Genomic DNA, 27,500 nt, shown 5'->3' with positions numbered 1-27,500 from the left:
ATAATGTTCAGCGTGTAGACATGCGGCGTGGGACCACTCAGGTTTGCTCAGAGCAGCAAATTCATTTTATTAAAAATGTAAGAAAGATAATGTTTCATCCTACAATCTCCTTTGCCAAATTAAGACTTAGTGACTTAGAGTCCCCTACAAGGAACGAAAACAAATTCTCAGGTCCTTTCATTTACTGTCGGTAACTTGTAACATGTAAATTTATGTATTTTTCTGGATAAGGATGCTTGCCAAATGTGCTGTACTGTAATGTAATGTACTATGTTGTACTGTACTGTAATGTAACATACTATATTGTAATGTATTGTAATGTACTATATTGTAATGTAACGTACTATATTGTACTGTACTGTACTGTAATGTAACGTACTATATTGTAATGTATTGTAATGTACTATATTGTAATGAACTGTACTGTAATGTAATGCATTCAGAAGCCTGTTTTCAGACCCCAGTATCACTCATCATTATTCCTTCTGTTGTGTCCCATTGTTCTCCTTCTGCATCTCATTAACTCCGGGCTATAGCAAGAGAGGCGTGGCTGTGACCTTTTTCGTTTCGCCTCCATTCAGACGTGAGGAAATGTGTATTGTCAGGTCAGTGTTGCAGACAGCCATTTTGAGTTTCTTTGCGATATCAATTTGACCACATCATTGCTTAATATGAACAACCAAATATTGAAATGTACACTACAAGGGGCATTAAATAAAAATGTCTTTATCATCGAAGATGCTTGTATTATATTGAAATATTTAAACAGTGGTACAATTTCTGTTGTTTTGGTTCTGTACTCCAGCACATTGGATTTGTAACAAAAGCATGAATATAAGGTTTACGTGCAGGCTGTCAGTTTTAGTTTTCACATCCATATCGGGTGATCAATGTAAGACTTACAACCCTATTTATACATGGACCCCCCCCCACCAAAGGGGACAAATGAACACATATATTTTCATTATATTTACTTTGTTGGAAATCCTTTACATTTCATGACGATGGCTAAAGGCTGCAACCCATAAACATCACCAGATGCTGGGTATCTTTCCCTGGTGATGTTCTGCCAGGTCTGCAGCCAACTTCAGTTCCTGTTTGTTTCTGGGGCGTTTTGCCTTCAGTCTTGTCTTCAGCAAGTGAAGAGCACGTTCAGTTGGATTCAGGAACGGGGCGGTCAACTCGGCCTGTCAAGAACATTCCACTGTTCGGCCCTGGAAAAAAAACTCCTTGGCTGCTTTCAGAAGTGTGTTTAGGGCTCATTGTCCGACTGCAAGGTGAAGTGCCGTCCGATGAGTTTTGAGGCATTTGGGTAGATCTGAGCAGATAAGATGTTTCTGTATATTTATAGAATTCATCATCAATAATGTGGGCCAGTTCCAGTGGCAGCCAAACATTACATTACATTACAAGGCATTTAGCAGATGTTCTTATCCAGAGCGACGTACAACAAAGTACATGCTCATGCCATAGCACTACCTCCACCATGTTTCAAAGCCGAAAGTGGATCATGAACAGTTCAAAGGTTCTTTCTCTACACTTTTGTCTTTCCATCACTTTGGTACAGTTGAAGACTAATCTCATCTGTCCATAAGCATTTGTTCCTGAACTCCGCCGTTTTGTAATGTACCTATTTAGCAAACTCAAACACATCCGTTCCATTTTGAGGCTTACTAGTGGTTTGTCTCTTGCAGTAAACCCTCTGAAGTTATGTTGGTGTAGTCTGATACAGCTGAAAGATCTTGATCTGTTTGACAGTTTTTCTTCACAATTGAAAGTATTCTTTGGTTATCCACTACAGTGGTTTTCTGTGGTCCACCAGGTCTGCCAATGCTGAGCTCACCAGTGCATTCCTGCTTTTTAGCAATGCGCCAAACTGTTGATTTTGTCACACCCAAAGTTTTGGCTATGTCTCTGATCAATTTCTTTTTCCACCCCACAACGGCCTGATTTACTGGCATTGACATTTCTTTGGTCCTCATGTTGAGAGACTATAGCAACAGACTCCAAATGCAAATTCCACGTCGACTCTAGTCATTGTGTTAGCTTTCTCGTGCATTAGCTAATGATGCACACAGCTGGCCAAGAAACAGCTGATCATTCCCCACTTTTGGAACCCCAAAATGGGGGGACTATGTATAAAAAGGCTGTGATTCCTACATGATTCACTTGATATGGATGTAAATATGCACAAATTAAAGCTGACAGTCTGCACTTTAACCCCATGTTCATAATGCAATGTGCTAGAGTACAGAGCCATAATTATGCACTACATATACTCTATACTACTCTATACTACAATGCATACAGTGCCCACCAAAAATATCTTGATAAAGATGAGCAAAGAAGGTTACATATAATAATTAGAATATAGGTAATAAGCTATATTGTATGCTCCATAAGATATATTTATTCACAACCCTAATAATTACATTGTATAAACTCCAACAAATATTAATCTGTATTAAAGTGATACTTTTTAATGGAGAACTTGGAGAACTGTATTATAGCCTCCCCTGGCCTCCTATTCTATGGAGGTAAATAAAAATGAAGTAACGCTCATGTAAAATCCATGTGTCATCCATCACCATGGGGACAGGCAAAGCACTCGTAGAAGAAACAAGTCAAGGGGTCGTCGACCTTCACAAGTCAGGAGATCTGTACAAGCAAGTAAATAAACACATTAGTCTACTAACTTTTTGGGGCAATAATTAAGAAGGTTAAAAACCTTCTTGCCCCCACATAGTGAGGCAGATAGTTTGAGGCGCAAGGAAAGCCCCTGCTGGAGACTCACAACACATGGCTCCATGTTGGAGGAGACAGAAGGCTCTTTCCAATCACTTATTTTTTAGCTCCTTAATCTTTTTCTTGCTTCTAGCTTTGCCCATCAAGGGAGGCAAACAAAGGGGGTAAGAAAAGGAGGTGGAAGATGGGAGAATTGAGAAAACGGTAATTAGGCGAATGGAATGTCCTAACAAAAGATGCGCTGATGTTTTCTTGCTCAAGAAAACTTTGGGAGCCTCTTAACTTCATCTTCTAGCTCCTAGAATGAACCCGTATCTGCATGACTGCTGCCACACAATTGGCTGATTAGGTAATCGCATTAATAAGTAGGCGTACAGGTGTTCCTAAGTGCTGAGTGAGTGTATATCACTCCCAAAGTCTACCCGCTAATATCCTCTTGAAACCTAGCAGAACAACCAGAATGGGTTGACCTCGATCGATTTCTAGATCAGGCAAAGAACTAGGAGATAGGAGGGGAAAAATAAGTGATTGGAAAGAGGCCAGAGTCTCCGAATCTACCTGGAGGAGCCATATTGGCATTAATGTTTATTTTGGCTTTGTAATTGTCGGTGGTTCAATCCCCGGTGTGGCCACAATAAGATCCGCACAGCCATTGGGCCCTCGAGCAAGGCCCTTAAGCCTGCATTGCTCCAGGGGAGGATTGTCTCCTGCTTAGTCTAATCAACTGTACGTCACTCTGGATAAGAATGTCTGCCAAATGCCATTAATGTAATGTAATGTAATGATGTCATGGGGCACGTGAGGTGGGTTGCAGGTGTAGCTAGATAGGTGAGCGGAATAGTGACCTCACACACTCTCTGACTGCATCACACGCACTGTTTATTTCACATATTTGTTTGTGTAGTGATCTATTTTGCCATGGTTTTGATTACCGTAATGCTTTAAATTTGTTGAAGAACATTTCTTGTTGTCTATATAGGGGAAATGTGTCATATTATTTGTTGCAATTTTAACGGATCTCCTTGCCTTTTGAATTGTTGTGAAAATGGGAGAACGTGTGGCGTGGAGTGTGAGTCAAAATCCCTCTCATGCTTGGACACTGGCTACTAAGATTGGTTGCAACAAGTCCACTACAATACCATCAGACACCACTGCCCAATCAAAAGGCTCTTTGGCAGGGTTGCCAGGGAGGAAAAAGACTATTGAGGGCAACTGGAGTTTGCTAAATGGCATTGGAACTTCAAATGGATGTTATGCTCAAGTGAAATCAAAATGGAGCCTTTTGGCTGTGCACACTGGCTGTGAAGGTGTTGAATTGAAAACGGCAGTGCACAAGCGTAAACCGAAGGATCTTGAAAGACTATATGGAGGGACGGTCAAGGAAATATTCGCCTGAACACATCAGCTATTTCTGTCCTTGAAGGTCTGTATATAGGCGGCCTGGATAGCAGTCTTCTCTTTCTTTCTCCTAACAAACACAGCTCCCTGTAACAGCAGACAATTAAAATTGTACCAAAGCTTTCTGCACGTATGACACGTAACCTTTTTCAAGAGCAGTCTCAAATTCATATGATGATGGAACAAACAGAAATGGTCATTGCCATCACATAGTATACTGATAATACCACCATCCTCCAAAGAGCCAGTAATTCATTGTTGTCCCATGTTGGGGACTTCAGTTTTTGGTCTTATTCTCAAGAACATTATTCCACTATGCTGAAAGCTACACTACCAGGGACATTCAATAAGAATAAAATAATATTTTTTATGTACACTACAACATGTTTTTGTCATTGAAGACACTTGTATCATATCTAAAAAATGAAATAAATGGTCTCAGGAGGATATTAGCAGGTAGAAGTTGGGAGTGATATACACTTCATTAGGAACACCTGTACACCTACTTATTCATGCGATTATCTAATCAGCCAATTGTGTGGCAGCAGGGCAATGCACACAATCATGCAGATATGGGTCAGGAGCTTCAGTTAATGTTCACAACAACCATCAGAATGGGGGAAAAAATGTGACTTTGACCATGGAATGATTGTTGGTGCCAGAGAGTTTGGTTTGAGTATCTCAGAAACTGCTGATCTCCTGGGATTTTCAAACACAGTTCTGCGGGCAGAAACACCTTGTTACTGACAGAGGTCTGGCAAGAATGGCAAGACTGGTCAAAGCTGACAGGAAGGTGCCAGTAATGCAAATAACCACACATTACAACAGTGGTATGCAGAAGAGCATCTCTAAACAGGAAACGTGTCAAACCTCTAAGTGAATAGGCTACAGCAGCAATAAGTCTAATAAATACCTAATAAAGTGCTCACTGAGTGTATTCTGACCACATGAGTACGCCTAACCTTTTTAGTCAAATTACGGCATCAGTAGGTGGCGCTGCTGAGCAATGTCCTGGCCATTCCCACAAAAATGTTCTTTCTCTTATTGAATGAATAATTGTGTCTCGAAACATGGTTAAACAGCCCTGGATACAGTCTGTTACGTCAAGAAACATTCTGGTGTCTTTCTCTCAGTAGAAACAGTCACATGTTTGATAGTTTCTTGACCCCAAAAAGGACCTTGATTACTGCATAGAAAAATCCATTCTGATTTTCTGGCAAGAAAGTTGTACGTTGCCTGTAAGAAAACGGTTAAAGAATAATAATAATCCACATCAAGACAGTCACTTTGCTTTTTTTTTGACTAAGCTCTTATCTTGAGGAGTCGTTACCTAAAGGGATTTGTTGTCCTTGTTGGTTTAATTAGTGGCACATGGCTTTTTGGATTGTGCCTTTGTGTCAATTGCCACACAATGCAAATTGGAGAGTAGTTTGATGAGCAGCTTATATCTTATTCCAATTCCCCTCCCAAATGTGTAAGGATACATACATTTGATCAAAATAAATCAGTCAGTTAGTGTGTCTGATGAAAATAAAAAATATTTTAAACTAGGGCTGGCTAATAATGGTTAATAATGCCTTGGACTAAACATGAACTCATCTCAAAATACCATGGAAGAAAATGAGGTTTCCCCCTGCAAAAGTTTACAAATGAAACATGGTACAATCTAACCTGTAGAACAGCTATACAACAGAAACAGTCTTACATGGTGTACTATTCTACATAACACTGGTGTAAACGTACTCTCACTGAACTATTTCACATTACAGGAGTTCTGCAGCTCACAAGTCTAAAGCCCTTTAGCTGAGCTCCCCTCTGCCAATCGGAGTTTTCTCGACGTTGGTGTGTTTCAGGGAGCAGAAAACATGGTACTGTGTGCGTTTTGCTTTAAGAAGCCCCCACCGTCTCCATAGCAGAGGGAGTGAGTACAGATTCCTGGAACAGTGGTTAAAAAAAAAAAAAAAAAAAAAAAATCCACCAGCGGTCTGTTTCAAGTCCCCCCAATAGAAACTGTGCCTGATTTGTGGCCAATGTTGGAGATGTAAAAAAAAAAAAAAAAAAAAAAAAAGGAGGAAAAAAACAGTAAAGGGGTAGCTATGGAGATAGAACGTTTTCCTGGCTGCTTTCTTTGACAGGTGTTGAGTGGGGTAAAAGTCTTAAAACAGAATCCAGCATGTACGCCAAAGGGAAAGGAGCTGTCGTCCCCTCCGATAGCCAAGCGAGAGAAAAGTAAGTGAAATTGTGCACAGTTACCGAGCGCTATCTGGATATTACGGACTCTCACCGATACTTTCTAAACTATACGCAAGCTACCAATATTTTAATGGGGGGTGTGCAGTGCACGCGTTCCTTTCTTGTGCATCTATAGTTTAATCCTGCTGTGCCGGGTCGCTATGATAACTTTTTGTTGTTGAACGCGTTCGTGCTTTTATTTATTTTTGTACTTATTTCCCTCTTGGGACGATATTTTATTGTTGTATTCTGTTATGAATCAGCCAAGTATCCTTAAACGCGTCCGTTGCGTGCGCTGCAAATGCAATGGGTCGTTTAATTCTACAAATGATAGGAAAGTGTATGCGCGTGCGAGGATACACAGTGAAGTTTAGGAGTTGCCGTTGGGAACAATGCTTTTGCAGCGGGGCAAACCTTTTTCACTACAAGAGTATTGACTGTTGCCTTCTTACAAATAGCCAGGGAGCTAATGTTAGCTAGTTTTGTGGATAACGTTAGATCTCCTGGCTTGAAAACTCAATGCATTACCAACACATAATGTTTTAAGAGACATGTATGAGCGTGCAGTTTTGGATCACACATTACCTACAAGTAAATTGTCTTCGATTTGTGGCTACTTGGTGCTGGAAAGCTAACTTCAGACAACAAAACCGTGCTTAATGTGTGCGAAATAGTTTTGGCTCGTGTTTCTGCGAGTTTGTCAAAGTTGCACAGCATATTGCTGCCCCTGTTGTAGCAATAATTTTCAGCAGTGAACCTTTTATTGACTGGATGTCACTTCAGTTGCGAATTTAACTTTTCATTCACACAAGAACCTGGATCCAGCTAACTAGCTAGTAGCTATGTAACGTAGCAAAGCTGTTGGCTATGTATGTAGTAGCCTACTGAGTGTCCAATTGTGAAACGAAGTGTCGAAGCATTTAATAAATTAATATAAAAAGATAGTCCGTGCTGCTATGTAGACTTCCATAATATTGTTATATTAGGCAGGTACAGCATTTTAAACTTTCCGAAGTTGAACTGAACTGCACCGAGAAGCTGAATTGGTAGGTAGGCTATCCCGGTTGGCTACTCAGTTTAGATCGGTATCACAAAAATTTTGGCTAGGCTAACGTTACTAAACGTACTGGCAATTGGAAAACATGCTTTGTATTGTAGCAAGGTAACTACCAAACCCCACGACTTGTAAGTCGGAACTTTTCCCCCCTTGTGCCTGTATAAGCCCACCAAACGCAACTAGATTCTATTTTTAAAAGAAAACAAAGGTATTCTTTACTACTGCATTTTAAATGTTCAACAAACCCGGCATCCCAAAAATAGTAATGTTTTAAGTCGTCTTTTGCAGAAGTAAGCATGAACGGCATCTATTTTCTTGTTGGAATAATTTATCGAACGCAATATTGTTTCCTTCTACATCGAAATTGAAACAGTGCAGCTAGTGTAACGGCGACTAGCACTAAAGACGTTAAAGTCGAATTTAAAGTTGCTAATTTCTCGTACAAGTAGATTTTTAATGTCCAAAGGGGCAACCTCTGACTATCGACTGAGAATTACAGTGGGACTTAAGTAAATGTGTTCTGTACGAACGCATTAGTGCCTAAGCTTATCACTGGTAGCCTACATGTAGATTGTATGTTGTTAACTTTGAAACGTTGTATGTCATTCAGTGGCCGATCGAAGTCTTTATCTAACGCTCTCTTGAAAGAAAAATGCAGTGGCAAGTTGCTGTGTAGAGAGGTATAGGCTAATATCTTTTTCTATTTCTCTTTATCGATTGAAAGTGTAGTGATGTCATTCATTTGGAAGTGCCTAGTGTTTCAATGGGGAAAGTTCGATTGGCTGCATTTGCCTGTAGCTTCTCAGTGAGTAGCTACAGAAAGATCACTACACGACCGCCTTCAGTATAATGATCATAATATAGCATTTATTTTCCTCGCAGAGCGTTTTAAAACATACTAGCAGAGTTATCTCTGATCATAAGCTCGGGTAGAATAGAGAGTTAAGTAGCCGAGTGCATGCCTGAGAGATGTGGATGCAAAACGTGCGATTCTTTTTGTGAACAAGTTTCGCTCCAGTCCGTGTGTAATTTCTATGTCGCCTGTAATTTCACTAGAATGGCAAAGAATAGCACAGTGCTGTGACTAATCTCATTATCCAGTACTGTTCTCCTATGTTAAAGTTATTAGTAAGAATGTACATGGGCAGACAAGTATGGTTCCATACAGTTGCATGAGGTTTGAGTCCCTCTAGAAACGTACAACCCTTTGTCGCCATGATATGCTGTGTCACAGGGATCAGAGGGTCTTAAATGTTTGAACAGAAATGAGGTGCACAGGTTGGAGTGTTAATGAAACGTGGCTTTAGCGTAGAATGACTTGTAATGGAAACGGATATTATTTAGACAAAATCTTACTGTAAGACATGATGGCTTTATTTTAGTCGGCGTTATGAAGATGAAAACAAATATTCTACATTGTGTTCTTCACCCACCTTTAGTCATAGGTAAACTTTATCATTTTTCACCAGCTCAGTGTAAACCGTTTATTGTGGTTTGCATTCATCCTGTGACTCTTGCTACAACAGTTTATAGCATTATACAGGTGATAATTAGAGATGGGAAAGTGCTATGCATATCTCCATACATATGGTGCTGTTGCTTTGCATTAGCGAAAGTCATATATTACACATATTTATTACTGCAGGAAACGTACATAATTCAAATGCACAACTTCAGGCACATTTACAAGTCTTGTATAATTTTCCCACAATTGATGGAACAAGAAATTCAAGCGGAATTGTATAACTCATATTTAGCCCTGCTGAGCTCTGATGTATACAAATTAACATGGGCGCAGAGAACGAGTATAAAATAGTTTTGCTTTATTTAAGAAACAGTTAAAATAATAGCAGTTGTGTGTGGAAATCAAGGCATTCCTCGCATGACAAATGGTTCATTGTATAACAGCAGTCTTTTAGATTCCTTTTGAGAGTAATTTCAAATGACTGCAAGCTGCATGAAGGAATGGTAGATTGGCACTGCATGTTATCCAGTGTTTTGTTCCAAAGTTGTCAATTTAGCTTTTAAGAGCGAGCAGTGCATTTGCCCGTCCTGGACTGTTCCCTCTCCCTCAGAACAAGCTGCGCACTTTATGTATGTATGCTGCTGGACTTCAGCTGAACCCTGTGAGCATTGCTGGAGTCTTCTTGTTTTAATTGGGAGTTGGAGGAGGGAGAATGTGCTACTGGTACTTTGAGGAAGGAGGCTCAAACTTGCATGGAAGGCTACTCTCATCAGGGAGTTTGGAAGGAACGTCTGGGTTCTGTGAAAACAGTGGGGAGGAAAGCTCTTTTTAACCCTTTTGATGAGTAGGTTTTTTTGGAATGTTTTTTTTCTTTTTTTCCCCCCCAAAATTCTAAGTCCGTGTTCTCTAGCTCAATTGCTTTCAGTTGCCAGTTGTGATTGTTACATCATCAGCATAACAATGTTCTGTCAAGAACTTTCTAATTGTATATTTGTGATCTGGCACCTTACTGGATTAATCCTCAAGATGGCAAAATCATTCACAGCAGAAAACTGTGTGATTAGAGTAATGACCAGTGAGTGAACTCAGAGTAAACTCCCCCCTCAGCCTTTTCCTAAAGTCTAGTGGACGGCCGGGGTGTACGAAGGCAATTTTTTCCACCGATCACACTGGCTTAATTAGCTGTGAACCAGTGCCGTTTTGCTACAAGACCACATCACAAGCTTTTCATGTTGTGACTCGAGAACAGTTTTCAGCTGTCATTCACAAGCTTATCAACAAACAAAGCCAAAGTGTCAGATCGCAGAAATGATTGGGCTCGTTAAATAATTATGAGTGGAGAATTTAGCATGAAATCCAGAAATAGATTTAGCCCCGGTTTTCCACTGCTGTTCTAGTGGGCAGCAGAGTGAGCAGGGAAGTACACGGTCTATTATGGATGTTTGGATGGACAAAGAATGGAGAAAAATGCAGAAAAGTTGGGGAATTGAAAGTGGGTGACTAGTTAAAGGCTTGGCCCAGGGATCATCAAATCGCGTTCCACGCAGACCAAGAACTTCTGTTTAACCACCCTCCCTCTACCTAGGAGTCAGGTGTAAAGACCAATCGGTTACACTGATTACACAGTGAAAAGAAAACCAGGGCTGGATTTGGATTCTTTGGCCAGATTTGATGATACCCAGCCTTTACAATAATAATAATAATAGTAGTAGTAGTAGTAGTAGCAGCAGCAGTAGCAGCCGCAATGGCAACAACATCAACGTTATTAATTTTACTGTACTGTTAGTTTTGCATTCATATTCTCAGGAACAGTTGAACGTTTCATCCCATTCTGTCATTCTCAGAACATCGGTGGGTGAAGTTCAAGGTTCCTCCAACTGAACAAAACACGGCGCTAGTCACCCCCCAAACCTCTCAGCTTTGATTCAGTTTGATTCAGTGAAGGACAAACCATTTTCAGATGGATGCACACCTCCGTTCTGTTGCTTAGTTCTCACTCCATTGAAATATTGTCATATGGGGAATACTGCTTCCATGGTAAACAAACCGGTATTATCTTGCGAATACCATCAGGTCAGTGTAAATCACCTTTAATGGCGCAGTTGTATAGATGTAACAGGATTTTATCCCTGCTCTTCTTGTATGAAAGTTAATTGGATTTGTCCCCGTAGTTTTTATATTGCAGTGGAGTAGCACTGTTATTGCATTACCTCGCCATTGTGGCAATTATTCCACCCAAAGCCGACTGCCATATCCATAGTTATCTCTTTTTCAAATAAAAAGCACTCAAATGGACGCACGCAGTTTTCTTTGCGCGATCAAATGGCGCTTGGCGGTTTTGAGATTTCGCATTTTCAGCCCCTTTCAGTCCCGTTCCTCCTGCGGATATTTGGCGCATTGATGAAAATCGTCGTTAATTTACTTTATTCGAGATCTATTTGTGCATTTGTTAGAATGATGTAGCCTAAATGAAAATGAGCCCGTGATCAGTTTTGTACTTTGCTTTCTAAGGGATAGTGATTAGGGTTTAAGTGCCGTAGTGAAATCGCTGGCCCACGATCCGTACGAGAGATTAACCAGATGTCGGCCGTTTATTTATGTGTGCACTGATCCTCATTAGTAGTTGGGCCGAAGTTGTGACTGCTGTTGCTTAAATCCGGTCCTTTTGGAGCACTTTTGCATATGCTGTCAGTATTCAGACGGCAAGTGCTCCGAATGCAATTACCCGGGCAAATGTAAAAGTGCGAGATGGAGGTTTTTGAATTCTAATCTTTTCCCACAGCGAAAAGAAAAGAAAAATAAGGTGGATTTTGAAATAGGTTCTGAGGTGGGAAATTCTGTTGTGTGCACTGATCAGTTTGGTGACCAGTTAAAGTAAAATTCATCAGGAACAGGAACAAAGTGCATGCAGGGGACACATTCCTGTGAAGTATACATTACATTTGTATTGTATATAAAAAAAAAATGTAAACTAGCCTAATTGTAGAACCTTTGCTAGTGTCCTGGCTTTCTTCCATGCTTTTCTATGGGATGGGAATTAAATTTGTACAAACGGCTTTAGTAATGACTGTGTGAAACAGGTTGTACCCCAGTTGTCTTGTGCCTGCCTGACGCATAAGAAGGAGCGCGTAAAAACCTTTATTTGACTGAATCTCGGTTTGGGTTTCCCATTTCAGAAAAAAAAACACGCACCTGGCAGGCGTAGGATTCCGAGCATTATATTCAAATTGTTGTGACCTGTAGTTCTGACCTGTGATGGATTGGTGACCTGTCCAGGGTGTATTCCTGCCTCCCACCCAATGCATGCTGGGATATGCTCCTACCATCCCCCCCCCATGACCCTGACCAGGAATAAGTGGGTTAGATAATGGTGGGATGGATTAGTGGATCAGCAGGAAAACCACACCACATAGGCTAATGGCTTTGAAGGGTCTTTCACCTGGCATTCAAATTCTATCTGAATTTAGCTACTTCAGTGCATGGCTAGCATTAGAATGCTGCCGTTGCTTCCAGATAGCAAGGCAGTGCGTGAGTCGGCTTGAGGTTTCCATTAGCTTGTTGGCAAATCTTTTCCATGTTTGTGTTGCTGTACCCTGCTCTGGTGAACCCCTTTCTGTAGTTGCCTTAGCCCCCTTATGCAGGTTTCGTTGCATATAATGAGACCACGGCGTAGGCTGTCTTCGGTTGTGTCATGAGGACAGCCTCTCGGCGTGAGAGTCGATGCATGTATTTTGGCGGTGAAATTGATGTTTTTGCCTGCTTTTCTTCAACGCATTTCCAGGGTTTTGAGCGTCTTCCACATGTGATTAAGCCACAGAAAAGGGTGAATGGTGAATTGCTAATGAATGATTAGCACACTCAAGGAAAATCACTTATTCTGGTGCTGAATGGGGCAGCGAAAGCGCAAAGATAGAGGAGCCTGCTCGTTTTTTTTCCCCGTTTTTTTTGCTCCGATACGACTCGTTTCGTTGCCCACTCTTTCTCCTCTGATGGCCCAACATCCGTTTACAACTCCGCTCAGCCAAAACTAGAGGTTTGGCAGGGGAGTTCAATAGTGTAGTTGCTTGCCTGAAAATATTATTTTTAAACGTTGAATATATTGAGTATCATTGTGTTATCATAATTGACAATATCTTTGCCGAGATTATAGCAATTACTCTTTTTGTTCTGGAGCTGTAAAACCAGCGGTTGCGCAGCTTTTGTAACAGGAGCCGCGGGAGTCTGAACCCGCTTGGTTATGACTCTTTTTTTTTTGATTGGTTTGCTGGAGGGTTTGAAATGTAGCTTGGGCCTCTATTGTGAACCCGTGTAGGTTACAGTCATTCCTTACCCAGAAGGCAGTTTGCTATGGACACCTCCTGTTGGTTGCTTGGGGTCCAGGTAGCCTCAGTGTGGTTACACATAAGGAGGCGCATTGGCATTCCGGTAAATATTAGGGGTGTAGGGACGCATCGCTCCGGATCAACGTTTTGGTTGAAAGGGCGGCAATCCAATCCAATCGATGCAAAGTGCAAAAATGGATCTATTGTAGGGAATTGCAGCAAAATATTTAGTTTGATGTCCATAAAGTTATGGCTTTTTGCTCTTTAGCATCGTTGTTTTTTACCGTGCCGACTTGATCTCATCATCATTCAGGCTAGTGCGGGTTTGCCTTCTCTTTTGGATCATATCGTAGCATAATTTGTGATCAGATATCAAACGTTTGCCTCAAGAATCAAAATCCTATCTTGCTGTGGTGAAGCCTGAGGTTCACTCCCAGAGTGAGTACGAAAAGGCGTTGCAGAGTGCCCTGTATGTCTCCTTACCACACAGGTTGCTTTGCCCAGGGAATTGTGGGATAATACATTTCCAGAGACCCACCCACTGTGATCGTCCATGGGGTTGATTGATTGTGTCCCCCCACCCCCCCCACCCCCCCACCCCCCATTACGCCACCTGTTACTAACTCTCCAAACTTTTAATACGGGTCCTGCAAATCCTACAGGCCCGTGCGACCCACATTATGGATATAAAAAAAAAAAAAAAACTTACCCTAGAAAGCTCTTTAAAAAAGCGCTTGATGTGTGTCCCCTTCCATATTTATCCGAGTGTTGCTTTTCCAGAGAAACTGACTGGAGGGGGGGGAGGTGGGGGTTTTTAGTCTGTCCGGTGGCTCTGACGGCCAGAGAGGATCAAGGGATTGTGTGCTGTTTAGAGTCTGCCGAGATCAGGCTTACGTAGTGGCCTCCCGGTAACGGACACCTTGTGTGCCCTGCCAGGGTAAGGCTGGTGTAATCCATTAGGTGGGGAATTCAGCCAGGTAGAGCTTCATTCAGCCAGGTAGAGCTCCTATCAGCCAGGTAGAGCTCCTATCAGCCAGGTAGAGCTCCTATCAGCCAGGTAGAGCTCCATTCAGCCAGGTAGAGCTCCATTCAGCCAGTTAGAGCTCCATTCTGCCAGTTAGAGCTCCCATCAGCCAGGTAGAGCTCCATTCAGCCAGGTAGAGCTCCATTCAGCCAGGTAGAGCCCAGGAAAGAGTGTTTCTGTGTGCCTTGATGGTACAAGTAGGGTGAAGATGGTTTCTGTGTACAGCCGATGGCTCAGCGGTTCCAGAATTCACTGTCTCGCAGGCTTGCTTTATTTTTAGTATTGTCATAGTGCGAATGATTCTCTAGTCCAGTTTGGCCGCTGTACAGTGTCACTGATGGCCGTATGAGGGGGACTGAGATTAGCCAGGGAAAGGAAAAAAAACAAAAACTTGGCCCTGTTTCTTAAAGCAGAATTACTGAGTTAGCTGGATAACTGCACTGAGTGAAACCGGGAACCCTCCCAAATCTGGAACAGGGACTGAACTAAAAAGAGCTGTTCCGGGTTTTACTGGCTGCAGTTATCCAGCGAACTGGATGCCTCCTGAGAAGCTGAGAGCTTAACTTTATTTTCTTGCTTTTCAGGAATTTTCAGGTTTTTAAAGACCAGGTTCCTCCCGGAACAGGGGTTTGTAACATTGGAGGTGTTTGGATTAAGTAAAAGGAGGTGGCTTACGCCTATCAGTGCTGTAATGTCATCCCTGGGTCTTGATTGGCATGCCGGTTGTTTACAGCATTGCACTGTAAAGGTCATGTAGGCCGTGTCCTTGTGGACCTTGCGATACTCTGGACATGGGCTTCTGTGTGTCTGCAGCACAAGATCTGTGTCATGGCTGGTGTAGCCCTGGACAGCCATCGACCTACGATGACCCCTTTTAAGAGCAGGCTCTTTGCCTGCTTTTTTCAGAGCTCTAAACCAGTGTTCTAGAACTCGATTGCTTTCAATTACCAGCAGTGATTGTTACATCAGCGTTTAGAATGTTCAGTCAAGAACATTCTTATCCCATTTTGCTTATCGTGGATCGTAGCTAAAATGTCGGATGATGTACAGGTTTGGCGTAATGAGGTAATGAAGCCCAGAACTTGGAATGAAAAGCAGAAACCGGTATGACCCACTGTGCCCACCTCTGCTCTCGTATGTTCTGTGATTTCTGCTGACAAAGTTGGAGTTAAACCTCACCTTAGCGGCAGGTGCCGAATTGTTGAGACAAAGACAAAATTTAATTTGCCAAAGTGTCTGTGCTTTAGACGGCTAAACTTGGCTCCAGCACTTTCATGTTGAAAGAGCAGAGAGTCTGGGTGCCTGAGGCGAGATGTCGGGTGTGCACGCTGGATAAGGTGTGTGCGTGTGTGTGCGTGTGTGTGTGTGTGTGTGTGTGGGCGGGCGGGTGTGTGGGGCTCTCATTGATGTTTGGGCTCGCTGAGCAAAGCTGTGACAGAGGGAGACAGGGATGTTCTTCAGTCGCCTCTCGCTTCTTCTCTGGAAAAGAAAGAAAGAAAGAGAGAGAGAAAGAGAAGGAAAGAGAGAGTGAACAGTAGCATTCCCTCCAATACTCTCTTCCAGTCTGAAGTCAACTCCGGCTTACTGTCCTGAGGTCCAGGGGCTGTACCACAAAGCAGGTTTACTGAGTTAGCTGGATATACACTCGCTGAGCACTTTATTAGGAACACCTGTACACCTACTTATTCATGCGATTGTCTAATCAGCCAATCGCGTGGCAGCAGTGCAATGCAGAAAATCATGCAGATACGGGTCTGGTGCTTCAGTTAATGTTCACATCAACCATCAGAGTGGGGGAAAAAATGTGATCTTAGTGACTTTGATCGTGGAATGCTTGTTGGTGCCAGACAGGGTGGTTTGAGTATCTCAGAAACTGCTGATCTCCTGGGATTTTCACACACAATAGTCTCTTGAGGTTGCCGAGAATAACACGAAAAACCAAAAACATCCAGTGAGCTGCAGTTCTGCGGGCAGAAACGCGTTATTAATGAGAGAGGTCAGAGGTGAAGGGTCAGATTGGTCAAAGCTGACCGGAAGGTGACCGTAACGCAAATAACCATGCATTACAACAGCAGAAAAAAAATAAGGTCTTCTGAACACTCTGCAACGTCGATCTGGATAGGCTACAGAAGACCAATAAGTCAAATGAAAAGTAATAAATACCTAATAAAGTCCTCACTGAGTGTATATGCGCCGGGTAAAACCCAGAAGAGCTCTGTTGGCATCTGTCCCTGTTCCAGCCTTGAGGGGGCTCCGGGTTTTACTTGGTGCAGTTATCCAGCTAACCCTGTAGTCCTGCTTCGTGATGCAGGCCCCAGGTTTCTCTCTGTCTTTAAGGCCTGCTAGGTGGCTCGTTCGGTTAAGACCGTGCCAGCGATGCTCGGTCGGCTCTGGCGTTGCCGCGGGATTGATGGGAGGGTTTTGAATTGGCCGATAGTCCATTGCGTCACAACACACCGCTGGTCCGATGTGGCGTTCGCAGTTCTGACTTCCGAGCTGCGTGTGACGCCGTAAACCTTGCTCCTCTTCAGCTGTTTGATCAGATGGGCCCAGTGAGACTAAATGCTGAGAGCTCACCATTAGCAGCATCAGCCCTCTTCCCCCCCGATCTCTGACTGTGAGGTTGGAGAGCGGCGAGGACCGCCGTCGGCAACCGAGAACCTTCCAGGCTTCCGTTGTGGCTTTTCCCCTCCTGAAATTGCCCTTTGAAAAATTTTGCTATTTATCGCCTGGACCGCTGTTGAGGCTTCGCCAGCTAAAGCGTTTGTCTGTAGCGTCTCCTTGGTTTTATATTCGGCTAACTGTCGCCGGGACAGCTCCAGGTCCAAGTCGCGGATACGTCATCAAAACGAGGTCCCGTCAAGTAAGGATGTCGTGAGGTCAAATCCCCTGCGACACGTGGCATCCCGATCAAAATTGTTCCAATGATGAATTGAGATCTTTTGGGGGAGAGAAAGGTGCTATAAACTGGAATGGAGGGGGCGTAAGAGGCCCAGGGATTTTGGGGAGGGTGTCTCCAACCAAGGTGTTCCCCTGAGTGAGCCCGGGTGCTCTTTGAAGGAGTAGGGAGCCGGATTCGGAGCGGAGCTCACCAGCTTCCAGCCGTTATCTCTGGAGCCCCGACGCAGAGTCCGTAGTTCCGTCCGTTTTTATTTGTTTATTTACTTTCCGCTGTGGTGCAGACCCGCTCGTCCGTGTCCTACCTTTTACATTATTGGCATTTGGCAGACGCTCTTATCCAGAGCGACGTACAGTTGATTAGACTAAGCAGGAGACCATCCTCCCCTGGAGCAATGCAGGGTTAAGGGCCTTGCTCAAGGGCCCAACGGCTGTGCCAATCTTATTGTGGCTACACCAGGATTAGAACCACCAACCTTGTGTGTCCCAGTCATTCACCTTAACCACTACGCTACAGGCCGCCTACCTTGTTGTCTCCGCTTTCTAGGAGGAGTCTGTTCCCGTGTGCCTGCCTAGTCGGTGCTTTTCGATGACGTGACCGTTCGCGCGTTCGATGACGTGAGCGCTTCCCGTGTCCGTAAACATGTCTGAGGCCTGAACCCGACGGGCGTTAAGTGTCAGATATACAGGAGGTTTCCGCTTTGTTTAGAAAGTGTGGAATTTGATCAGGGTTGTGCCCCGAACTGAAAAGCATGGTATTTTCAGCGAGTGCACTCAATGAGACTGTAGGTAGTTGGTGAAAGTAGCCGATATTTCGAGTTGAGAGTGAATGAGGAGGACTTGATGCCGGGAGATGGGTAGAATGCCCTCTCTTCTGCTGATTTTCTACCGTTGGAGACCTTCTGACACTGCAGTGGCAGTTTTATGAATGGTAGAAAATGGTTCGGTAGATCGTGGGCATGTCTCGTAGAGGGAACTGTGCAATTCTCATCTTCGGTCTCTTTTGCGCAGCGTAATATTTTGACATTGGCTTGATTCAAAATTGTGCAACAAACATTATAACCACAGAGTACCTTTTATGATGTGTAATGGCTGCTGCTGTAGTGTAGTTTGTGGACTGTGACAATCCTGTGTGGAGTGTGGAGTGTGGAGTGTGGAGTGTGGAGTGTGGAGTGTGGAGTGTGGAGTGTGGAGTGTGGAGTGTGGAGTGTGGAGTGTGGAGTGTGGAGTGTGGAGTGTGTGAACGGGGAGAGGCGTGGTTTCCAGGCTTAAATGGGAGCTGTCACACTAGGGCATCAAAAAGTGACCGTCCACCCAATCAGTCCGTGTGTGTGTGTGTGTGTGTGTGTGTGTGTGTGTGTGTGTGTGTGTGTGTGTGTGTGTGTGTGTGTGTGTGTGTGTGTGTGTGTGTGTGTGTGTGTGTGTGTGTGTGTGTGTGTGTGTGTGTGTGTGTGTGTGTGTGTGTGTGTGTGTGTGTGTTGCAGCCAGAGGGACCCTGATCTTCTCCTTCTCCTTGTTTAATGCGTTACGCACAGAAGGCCGACCTTTCTTAAGTTTTTGTTTTTGTTTCTTCATCGTATCTCGCCGGCGAGATCCTCGCTTATCTCTCCATGTGATCAGAAGGCGATAACGGCCCGGGCACCAAGCGGTCCCTATGACCTCATCGCCGAATCCGGGGCCACCCGCTTTGAGCGGACCTGCCCCCCTTCCCATCTTTGTCCCAGCACCAGCCCGACCCCTGTACCCCACACTCCCGTACCCCTAGTCCGTCCCGGGACAGGATTTGGCAGCCCCAGCCTCAACGCCCCCCCCCCCCCCCCCGCTCCTGACAGCCTGACAAAAAGTGTCCCTTGAAGCCTCGACTGAATAGAGTTTTTAAATAATGCATCGCGGCGGGAACAGGTAGCCGCCATCCGGGCCCGCAGCCCCTCAGATCACATCCGCCGCCCCGTGAAAATGTCATCACCGCCGCTCGGCTCCCGGGAATCTCCGCTCCGACCGGACCGGCTAATATCAGCCCCCGCTAGCCACCGGGGGGGCCCGGGGCCTTTTCAATTAAAGACCGACCGCCACCCGTCTTCATCAGCCCACAACGCCATCCCAATCACTTACTAACGAACGTGCGAAAGATGCCATTAGTTCTCGTGTTTAGTGTGAGCGTGATAGAGTTGTCAGGAAATCATTTTGGAGATTGTTCCCTCATAATTATTATTGTTATTATTATTATTTACTGTACTTTTATTTAGTTGGAATTCAATTAAAATACATCAGCTTTGGCTTTGGGTATTTCATGCCAGTAAAATGAAGCATTTTGACTTTGGACTTGGAGGGATGGAGAGATGGGTTCAGGCTTGAAGGGGAACCGTTCTAATCCTTTTGTAGGTGGCGGTGTGGAGCGTCAGAGAAACCACAGCCTTGGTGAAGCCTGTTGTTAGGACAGACTTTAATTAAAGTTGGCGCTCCACTTTAATTATTCAAAGTGCTCGTGCTTACTGTTCTAACTGCTGTTGTGTCTCCACTAAGCTGCAGGAGCCTATTCACTCCCTCCCTGATGTTTCCCCGCAATTCGGCCTCTCTGCCTTCCCCCCCGTAGTGGGGACTGTCATTCTCTCTCTTCCTGTTTTTTTGGGGGGGGGGGTTTGCGTGTGAAACTTTTTCGAGACCCGGTCGATGTAATTGGACTCTTCACGAGGCAGTAAGATTAGAACGCCTTACCTGCGAAGCACTGCGCTTCAAGTAAACGTGCAACTAACCGCCGTCAAGATTCTACGGTCGTTTGAAAGAGGGATTCTCTCCCGTATGCTGACTGAAATGTGTTTCTTTGAAAAGTACCAGTGACCTGCATGTTTTTCTGTGGGTGTCGGAAGGGTTAATGAATTTCAGATAATCGTTTGGTCCATCTTGGTGAGTCACTATGTGAGTCAGGCTTGGTGCTGTACCCAGAGCAGTTGTGTTTTTCTGGTATTGTGTAGAGATGTATGAAGAATAATTGGTCTTAAATCTACGATTTCTGTGTGTATGCTTATCTGAGTGTGTGTGTGTTCTGGTGTAGGTGTATGTGTATGCTGATACACACTCGGACCAGCATACACACACACATAGACGAGAACACACACACACTGGGATAAGCATACGCACACACACACACACACCGCTATCACAGAAATAGTTTGTTTACGGTAGATCGCTGAAATTAGTGCCGTTTTCTGATGAAACACTGAGAAAGAACAATAAGGCCCTTTGAAAATGTCCCTCTTTGGGATCTTGTTGATAGCTTTGTGTAAAAAACAAAAACAAAAAAAAAACATAACCAAGGCATATTTTCCCTTCACGTCCCTTTTTAATGAAAGCTACATCATCGAGAATTAAGATTTCTTGCAGAGAACTATATCTTGCATACTTTAAAAAAACCAAAAAAAAAACCCCAGAAATAAATAATTTTATTAAACCATTTTCCACATTTTCCGCGCCTGTGAATGGGGCGAATAGGAGTGCGTTAGTGGCGATGCGTTATCTGCAGGGCTCGAGTTTAACGGTGCGAGGACACGGACGCAGCCAGACGAATGCCACTTGGCCGTAAGTACACTGATGCAATGCCTCGCTCCGGAAATGCAAGCGGTGTGTGTGCGGAGATTTGAAACGCTGTCACAGACATCCAGTCCTGTTCGGGGGGGGGGGGTGGGGGGGGGCGACGACTCGTAGGTGTTGATCGCCGAGATGCTTATCTACAGTTTCTGCAAGTGTGACGGCTAGCCGGCCGCCGCGGCAACGTTTCAAAAGTGACCCCAGCGTGAACTCCTCAGAGGAGGAAGTGCGACTGTGTGGCCTGGAAGCACAATTTGTTTTTTATTTCCAACGGTCAACCTGCCTTCAGGGCCTTTGCTGCATTTGCTTTGGCATCCCTGGCAGTTTTAAACCTTTAACGCGTGTTCGTTTAAGTGAATGAATGGGCGTTTGAGTAGTTATTCCTCCCTGTAAGGATTTGAGACTGAGGATGGCGTCTAACGCTGATGATGTCTTTTTGTAGGCCAACCAGACAGTTTCTTCCACCGTGAGTTCCCTCAGTAGATTTCCTGTCCTTTTTTCCCGTAGGGATTTTGATTTCTACCGTATATAAGGTCTGTGGTTAAAGTATACTTAAGCGAGTTTCACATTTTGTTCTACAGGTTAAATTACATCCGTTAATCTCAACCGTGTATTTCTGTACTGTTATGTGCCTTAGAAAAGCCATGTTGCAACCAATTTTCTACAATAACAGTCTTTCACTAGCCACCACTCAAGTGTCATACCAGCCTGCCTGCAGGCTACTACAACATTACCATTGTAGTTTCAAAATAGCAACTTGTTAGCAACTTACTTTTTTAAAGTAAGTAAGTACTGCCTCACAATTCACGTCCGCCGTATTAACGGATGTAAGTTAACCTGTTGAAGAAAACGTGAAACTCTCTTGAGCGCATCTTATCTACAGACCTTTCCCCATAGAGAAATCGAGAATGGGGAATCTACTGAGGGAACCCATGGCTCAAAAACGCTAGGTCTTTTCTGGGTTTTAGGACTACAAAGTGTTGCACTGTAGCTGTGCTGTGTGATGTTGGAGTGTCTTCTTTGGCGTTGATCGGAGAGATGCTCGTCTGCAGTTTGAAAGTGTGACGATGAGACTCCTGCCGCTGTAGCATTTCAAAAGTGACCCCAGAATGAACTCGTCAGGAAGGAAGTGCTGATGTGTGACCTGGAAGTACAATGTTTTTCAGTCCCAATAGTCGCCTGGGACCATTGCCGTGTTTCCTTTTGCTGTTATAAACTTCTAAAATCTATTCGTTTAAATGCATAAACAGGCTTTTGAGCGGTTATGCCACCCTGTAAGGATATCAGACTGAGAGAAGCAGTGCTCTGTGATGTCGGGGTGTCTGCACTGCCTCTGTGATCCGCTGTCAGTGTAAAAAGCAGAACGGGGTTTGAGAAGTAGAGGTTTCTATGCTTGACATGACGCTTTGATGATGGGGGAGCTTGTCATCGGCAGCCATGTTGAATGACATGAGAACCTTTGCTTTTCAATGCCTCGTACCCTTTCATTACGGATAGTTGGACGGAGACCGTGCGAGCCTGCCGCAGGTACGGTGGCCAATATTTCTCAGCCGGTCAGTTCCCGCTGTAATCGGGGGCACTGCGGGGGTGCCCTTTCTGTGCCCTCGTTGGGTTATGTGCCCCCCCCCCCCCTACGGAAAATCACACTCCACACGAGGGGTTTGGGAGCGAATCGCGCCTCGTTCTCTGTGGGGTTTGGGGGGCGAATCGCGCCTCTTTCTCTGTGGGCTTTGGGGGGCGAATCGCGCCTCTTTCTCTGTGGGGTTTGGGGGCGAATCGCGCCTCTTTCTCCGCGCGGGTTGGGGCGCTTGCGAAGCGGCGGTTGTTTTCCGCTGGTGGACGGAGGCGGGGAGCGGCGGGGCGGTCGGTGGGTAATTGGCATCCGAGGCGGGCGGAACAGCAGACATAATGGAGACTAAAGATGAGGAGGAACGGCAGAGACGCGGAGGAGGCTTCGCGCCGCTGGGTCCGACTCCGCTGTACGGTGTTTTTCTCTGTTTGGGTAAACCGGAGGGGACCGGAGGGGGGGGCGGACGGTTAAAAACAGGGGGGTCGCGGAGCGCTGTGACTCGGGGTACATAAGGAGGGCGTCGCCACCGCCGCCGTCGCCGCGGTGATTTACGGGAAGGCTGCGGAGCTCCGCAGCCCTTATCTGGCGCGGAGAGCGCCGTCGCCCCGGCGACCGGCCGCGCGGGTTTCCCCGCGTGACAGCGCGCGCAGATTTACATACCGCTACAGATTTACCTTTAGCGTTATTTTCCGTGTGCAGCGGATCATGACCATTATTCCAAACCGCTCCCCCCCCCCTCCCTCTCCTCCGTGTCTGCCACACTGGCCTGTAATAAGAAACCCACTGGAGCGTTTTCTCCTGAGGGGGGGAGGGGTATTGGGGGTGGGGGGTGTTAGTGGCGGTGGGGGTGGGCTGTTCCCTTGTGTCCCGATTTCTCTGGGGATGAGAGAGTGGGGGATGGACTGCTCTAACCTTTTGCCTCTCTCTCTCTCTCCTCTTTCTCTCTCTTTTCCAGGCTAGCTTTATATGTCTACGAGTACTTGCTGCATGTGGGAGCCCAGAAATCCGCACAGACCTTCCTGTCAGAGGTAAGAAACTTCCCGGCCCGAAACCGAGGTCTGCCCGCTCCCCTGTCGCCAGGGCCGGAATGGAATTTGTGTCACGCCGAGGGTTGATCCTGGGTCACTTACGGCTTTCGTGTCACTTCTGAATGACGTCAGTCAGTTTCAGGAGTGTTCTCCATTTTCGCCGATCTTTCCAGTTCCGCCTTTGCTTTGACATATTAATATTTTCCTGCGAAGACACCCAAGGGCCAATTTTTGGTGTTTCCAGGTGCACATATACATATGCGTTGTAGGAATTAAACTGGCGCACAGGGCTGGAACCGCATGCTCAACTGGCATTGCTAAAATAATAAAAACAGGGTTGTGTGGTTGTTTGTATTAGTTATCCTCCAAAACGATCACGGAAAATGAACGGGGAAAGACTTCTGTGACAAACAACCAGCCATACAAATAATTACACTTCTGGGAGAAATAAAATATGTTATGTCTCCGACACAACTTTCCCATTCTATCCCGGCAATATTCAAGCTCATTGCGACGTTACGTCTCGCGTTTGATTCAAGCGGCAATAGTTGCCACAGCTGGAATATGTACACATTTTGTCCTGCACTGGCTTTTACGTGGCAGCAGATATAGGGAATACGCCACAGGCAGTGAAGATATTCAATTCAACACGTGCCGAGTAAGATCTGCCTCTTTCGCAAAATGCGGTTCGTAGGCAGTCCCCTTCGTTGATTGTGTAATGAGCTGTAGTTTTTTGTAAATACGATTGATTTGAGGGCCAGATATGCGGATCCCTCATATCTCAAGCTCACCCAAACACCTTTCTAATTTGTTAGTTCAGCAAGTAGTAAAGGCTATGAAATATAGAAATATGTCCACAAGGTTGGCCAGCCTTGCTCTACATCTAGGGGAAGTAATCGACTATTCCCCCAAACCAGTACACGTCACACTATGGTGCCCTATACAGTGAAACAGTTCACTGTACCCTTCAGCCCACTTTACATAGTGTACTTCATAAGCCCCTTTTTTCTGCACATAGTGCCCAATGACTCCCTTTAGCAGAGACTACAAAATCCAGTTCAGGGGGCCCGCAGTGTGTGCTAATATTTGATGTGTTTCAGCCCTAAAGCACTTGATCTAAGGCATCGATTAGCTCAAGAGTGCTCACCCCTAAACTGAAAACTAGCCACAAAAACCTCTCGACCGCCGGTTCTTTTTAATACCAGGATCCAAATTCGAATGCGTTACCTTTTCCAGGATTTATCAAATACACATACTGCCTTTGCCTAGCGGACTACAGTCTCATTCCGAGACCCGCCTCATAAACTCTCACAACCCATTTTGAGTCCCGACCTGCAGTTTAGAGGTCTCATACGGTGGGAAATGACATTTTCCTGTGCTGCGTGGACTATAAAGGAGTTGAAGTTGCTATAAAAACTCTGTGAAAGTATTAAAACGTACAGTTCCCTAAATAAATCCACACCACGCATCTGAAGAAAATGTGCTTTTAAACAAGCCGTGATGTCACAACTGCGCACTCGTTTGCATACGTTACCTTCAGCACGTCCCACCTTGTAGCTCGGCACAGACCGCATTCAGTTCATTACAGAGCTAGCCAGCCAATCAGAACAGAGGTTCATTGATATTAATGAGCCTTAAAGACACAGTCACTAAAACAGCCTGTTCTTGGTAAAGCTTGTGAGAGGTGCTGGAGAATAGACTGGTAGAGATTGTTTTTCGTGCTTAAATAATTAAGCATAAACATTGTCTTACGGATATCAGGACGTAAAATTAAACACTGGAAAGGTGTCCAATAAGGGACCTTTTAAGAAACACCGCTGAAGACACTTCTAGGACAGGGCTACTGTGCCGCTTATCCCTGTACAAACCTCTTCAGAGAGTCGTAAACCTTAATAAACCGTCATTTATTAAGCCCTGAGCCCTACACAAATCCCACTCATGATGCCGTACGCCTTACATAAGGTATTCAGCCTGGCTGTAGTTTCGGAACAGCAGTTGGAAAGACCAACCGGTATTTGTTCATTGACATTGAAAGAAATGTGCTTCCCGCAAGGTGCTGGTTGTTGGTAAGACTAAAGATGGAAAGAATTAAGAACCATCTTCTCTCTAATTGTGCCTTTTTATTTATTCACTCAGTGATTCTGTTGTTCAGTGATTAATTCACTCAGTCACTCAGTCATTCTGTCATTCAGTGCCATTCCAGTTGGCCAACTGTTAATTTCGTCCTCATTGATGAACTGATTGCTGCTTAATACTCGAGAGGGGAAAAATAACTTTGTCAAATACTTGAAATTATAATGATTACGAGACGTAATTTGAAATGGATTCTTTCAGCATATGTATTATGTGCACACACGTGCGTATATAATTATATTTCTGATAATATGTATTCCACTTGGGTATTCAGGCTTCTGTTGTTATGGCAACTGTGTAGTATGTATGTACTACTGTAAATTGAACAGTTATTTTTTGTTGTTTTATGCAATCTTTGTAAAATATTCCTGGGGTTGCTCCGTGGGCTTCATCAAAAGTTTTTGGCACAAATTAATCCCTCCGCACCTGAAAACCCACGGAAGCTAATGGCTCAGAAAGCCAGTTTATGGTGTAATGGTGAAAGAGAGGTAAGAAAATGTGACTAATTATTTTTAATGGAATATATTTTTGTCAGGTGAAGTTGGGTGCAATGAGTTATGATTGAGGTCAGCTACGGTCAATTTGGAAAATCTGAATGGCTGGATTTATGTTCTTTTCCACCCACCCACCGTTCGCCTACTTCATTTCGGCTCGAAGTTTGGCCCTCGGTTCAGCACCCTACGCCTCACAGAAGAACATCTCTACACCCTTCGGCCTGGTGCAGGGGTCTGCAGCCCCGGTCCCGGAGAGCCACAGGCTCTGCTGGTTCTTGATGTGGCCCTGCTCTTAATGGATCATTTAGAGCTGTTGATTACACTACTTCACCGTGTAACTCACTTCACCTTATTATTTAAAGTGAAAACAAATCTTTTCATTTAGACCAGAGAACTGCTGAGGGGGTAGTTCATTGTAGCCACAAATCATGCTATGTGGCCAATCCGGAGTTGGGGCCCCCCCTCCCTTCCCTACAGTAGTGATCCACTGTATCACTAACACTCGGCCCCAGTGGTTCTTAATGCCGGGACCCAAATTAGAAATACTTTTTAATGTCAGGACTCTGGACCCACATAAGAAATGTACTACCTTTCAGGGACCCTTATAGTACCCATACTAGCAGCCTATTGGGCTACAGACCCATTCCAGGACCCAACTCATACACTCCCCTGACCCATTTTGTGTTCTGGGCCAGAGGTTAAGAAACACTGGTGCTGCACACCCCCCCTCCCCTCCCCCAAGCCCAGAAGTGCGCTGCAGCCTTTTCTTTTGTTAAACGCTGAGACGGGTTGAGAGCAGGTGTCGAGCACTTTTACAAGTGTGCCGACAACAATTCTGAAAGGAAAATAAGTCGTACTGCATAAAACAAATAATTAAACTATGAAAAGATTCCAAATGGTAGCTTAGATAAAAATAAAAAAAAGACATGCATACCTTAGGCGTTGGTGGGTAAGTGCGTGTCTGAATGAGTGAACGAGAGGCATTAATTGTAAAGCGCTTTGGAAAAAAAGATCTGTATATAGACGCAATCCATTTACTATTTACATAGTGAGAATAAATAATAAAAATAAGTAAATAGCTCGGTCCAGGTGCTGGGCTGAAGCTTCGGCTCGTTGGCCGTACAAACGCCCGTAAACGCTGCCACATGCGAGCAGTCTGATTTAATCTGCTTCTGGAAGGACCAATGGGTGAAATTGGTTAATAATATGTTCTTAACCCCCGAGACCTGCCGTAGTAATCCCTTTCAACTGCAAGGAAAGAATCTCTGGGGTTTTATACTGTATTTGTCTCAAATACATTTTTTCCCCCGATGTAAGTATTCGTCGCACAATTATTTTAATGGCGTAATGGTCCTAGCTCATATTCCAGTAATTCCATCTTTGTTGCAGTTGTGTTACTGTGTTGTGAAATTTTATTTTTTCTCTGTCGCCACACTTTCATGACGGTGAATTGGTGTTGGGGTTCTGTGTTCTACACCGGGATGAATTACTGAGGCCAGGTTTTGCGAGGACGTGGAACGAGGCCCCCTGTTCTCATTGGCCGCTTATT

At 44.6% G+C, this 27,500-nt stretch overlaps 1 protein-coding gene across 6 annotated transcripts in view; it reads left to right on the top strand.

The window, feature by feature from the left end:
- The first annotated feature begins 6,231 nt into the window (after window positions 1-6,231).
- Window positions 6,232-27,500, top strand: part of ssbp4 (single stranded DNA binding protein 4) — a 99,256-nt gene continuing 77,987 nt past the window's right edge. For 3 of the 6 annotated variants that reach the window (XM_061240124.1, XM_061240122.1, XM_061240127.1), the window contains exons 1-2: window positions 6,232-6,372; window positions 23,252-23,324. In XM_061240124.1, coding sequence (XP_061096108.1) covers window positions 6,317-6,372; window positions 23,252-23,324 — 129 coding nt within the window. In that variant the 5' untranslated portion in view covers window positions 6,232-6,316. Of the gene's footprint in view, window positions 6,373-22,589; window positions 22,706-23,251; window positions 23,325-27,500 lie in introns of those variants that run through there. The other 3 variants (XM_061240123.1, XM_061240121.1, XM_061240125.1) reach the window with 1 other exon arrangement.

The sequence above is a fragment of the Conger conger genome, chromosome 4 (genome assembly GCF_963514075.1).
Source record: "Conger conger chromosome 4, fConCon1.1, whole genome shotgun sequence".
Taxonomy (NCBI): Eukaryota; Metazoa; Chordata; class Actinopteri; order Anguilliformes; family Congridae; genus Conger; species Conger conger.
Note: the sequence above shows the minus strand (reverse complement) of the source record. Positions and strands in the feature narration are given on the sequence as shown.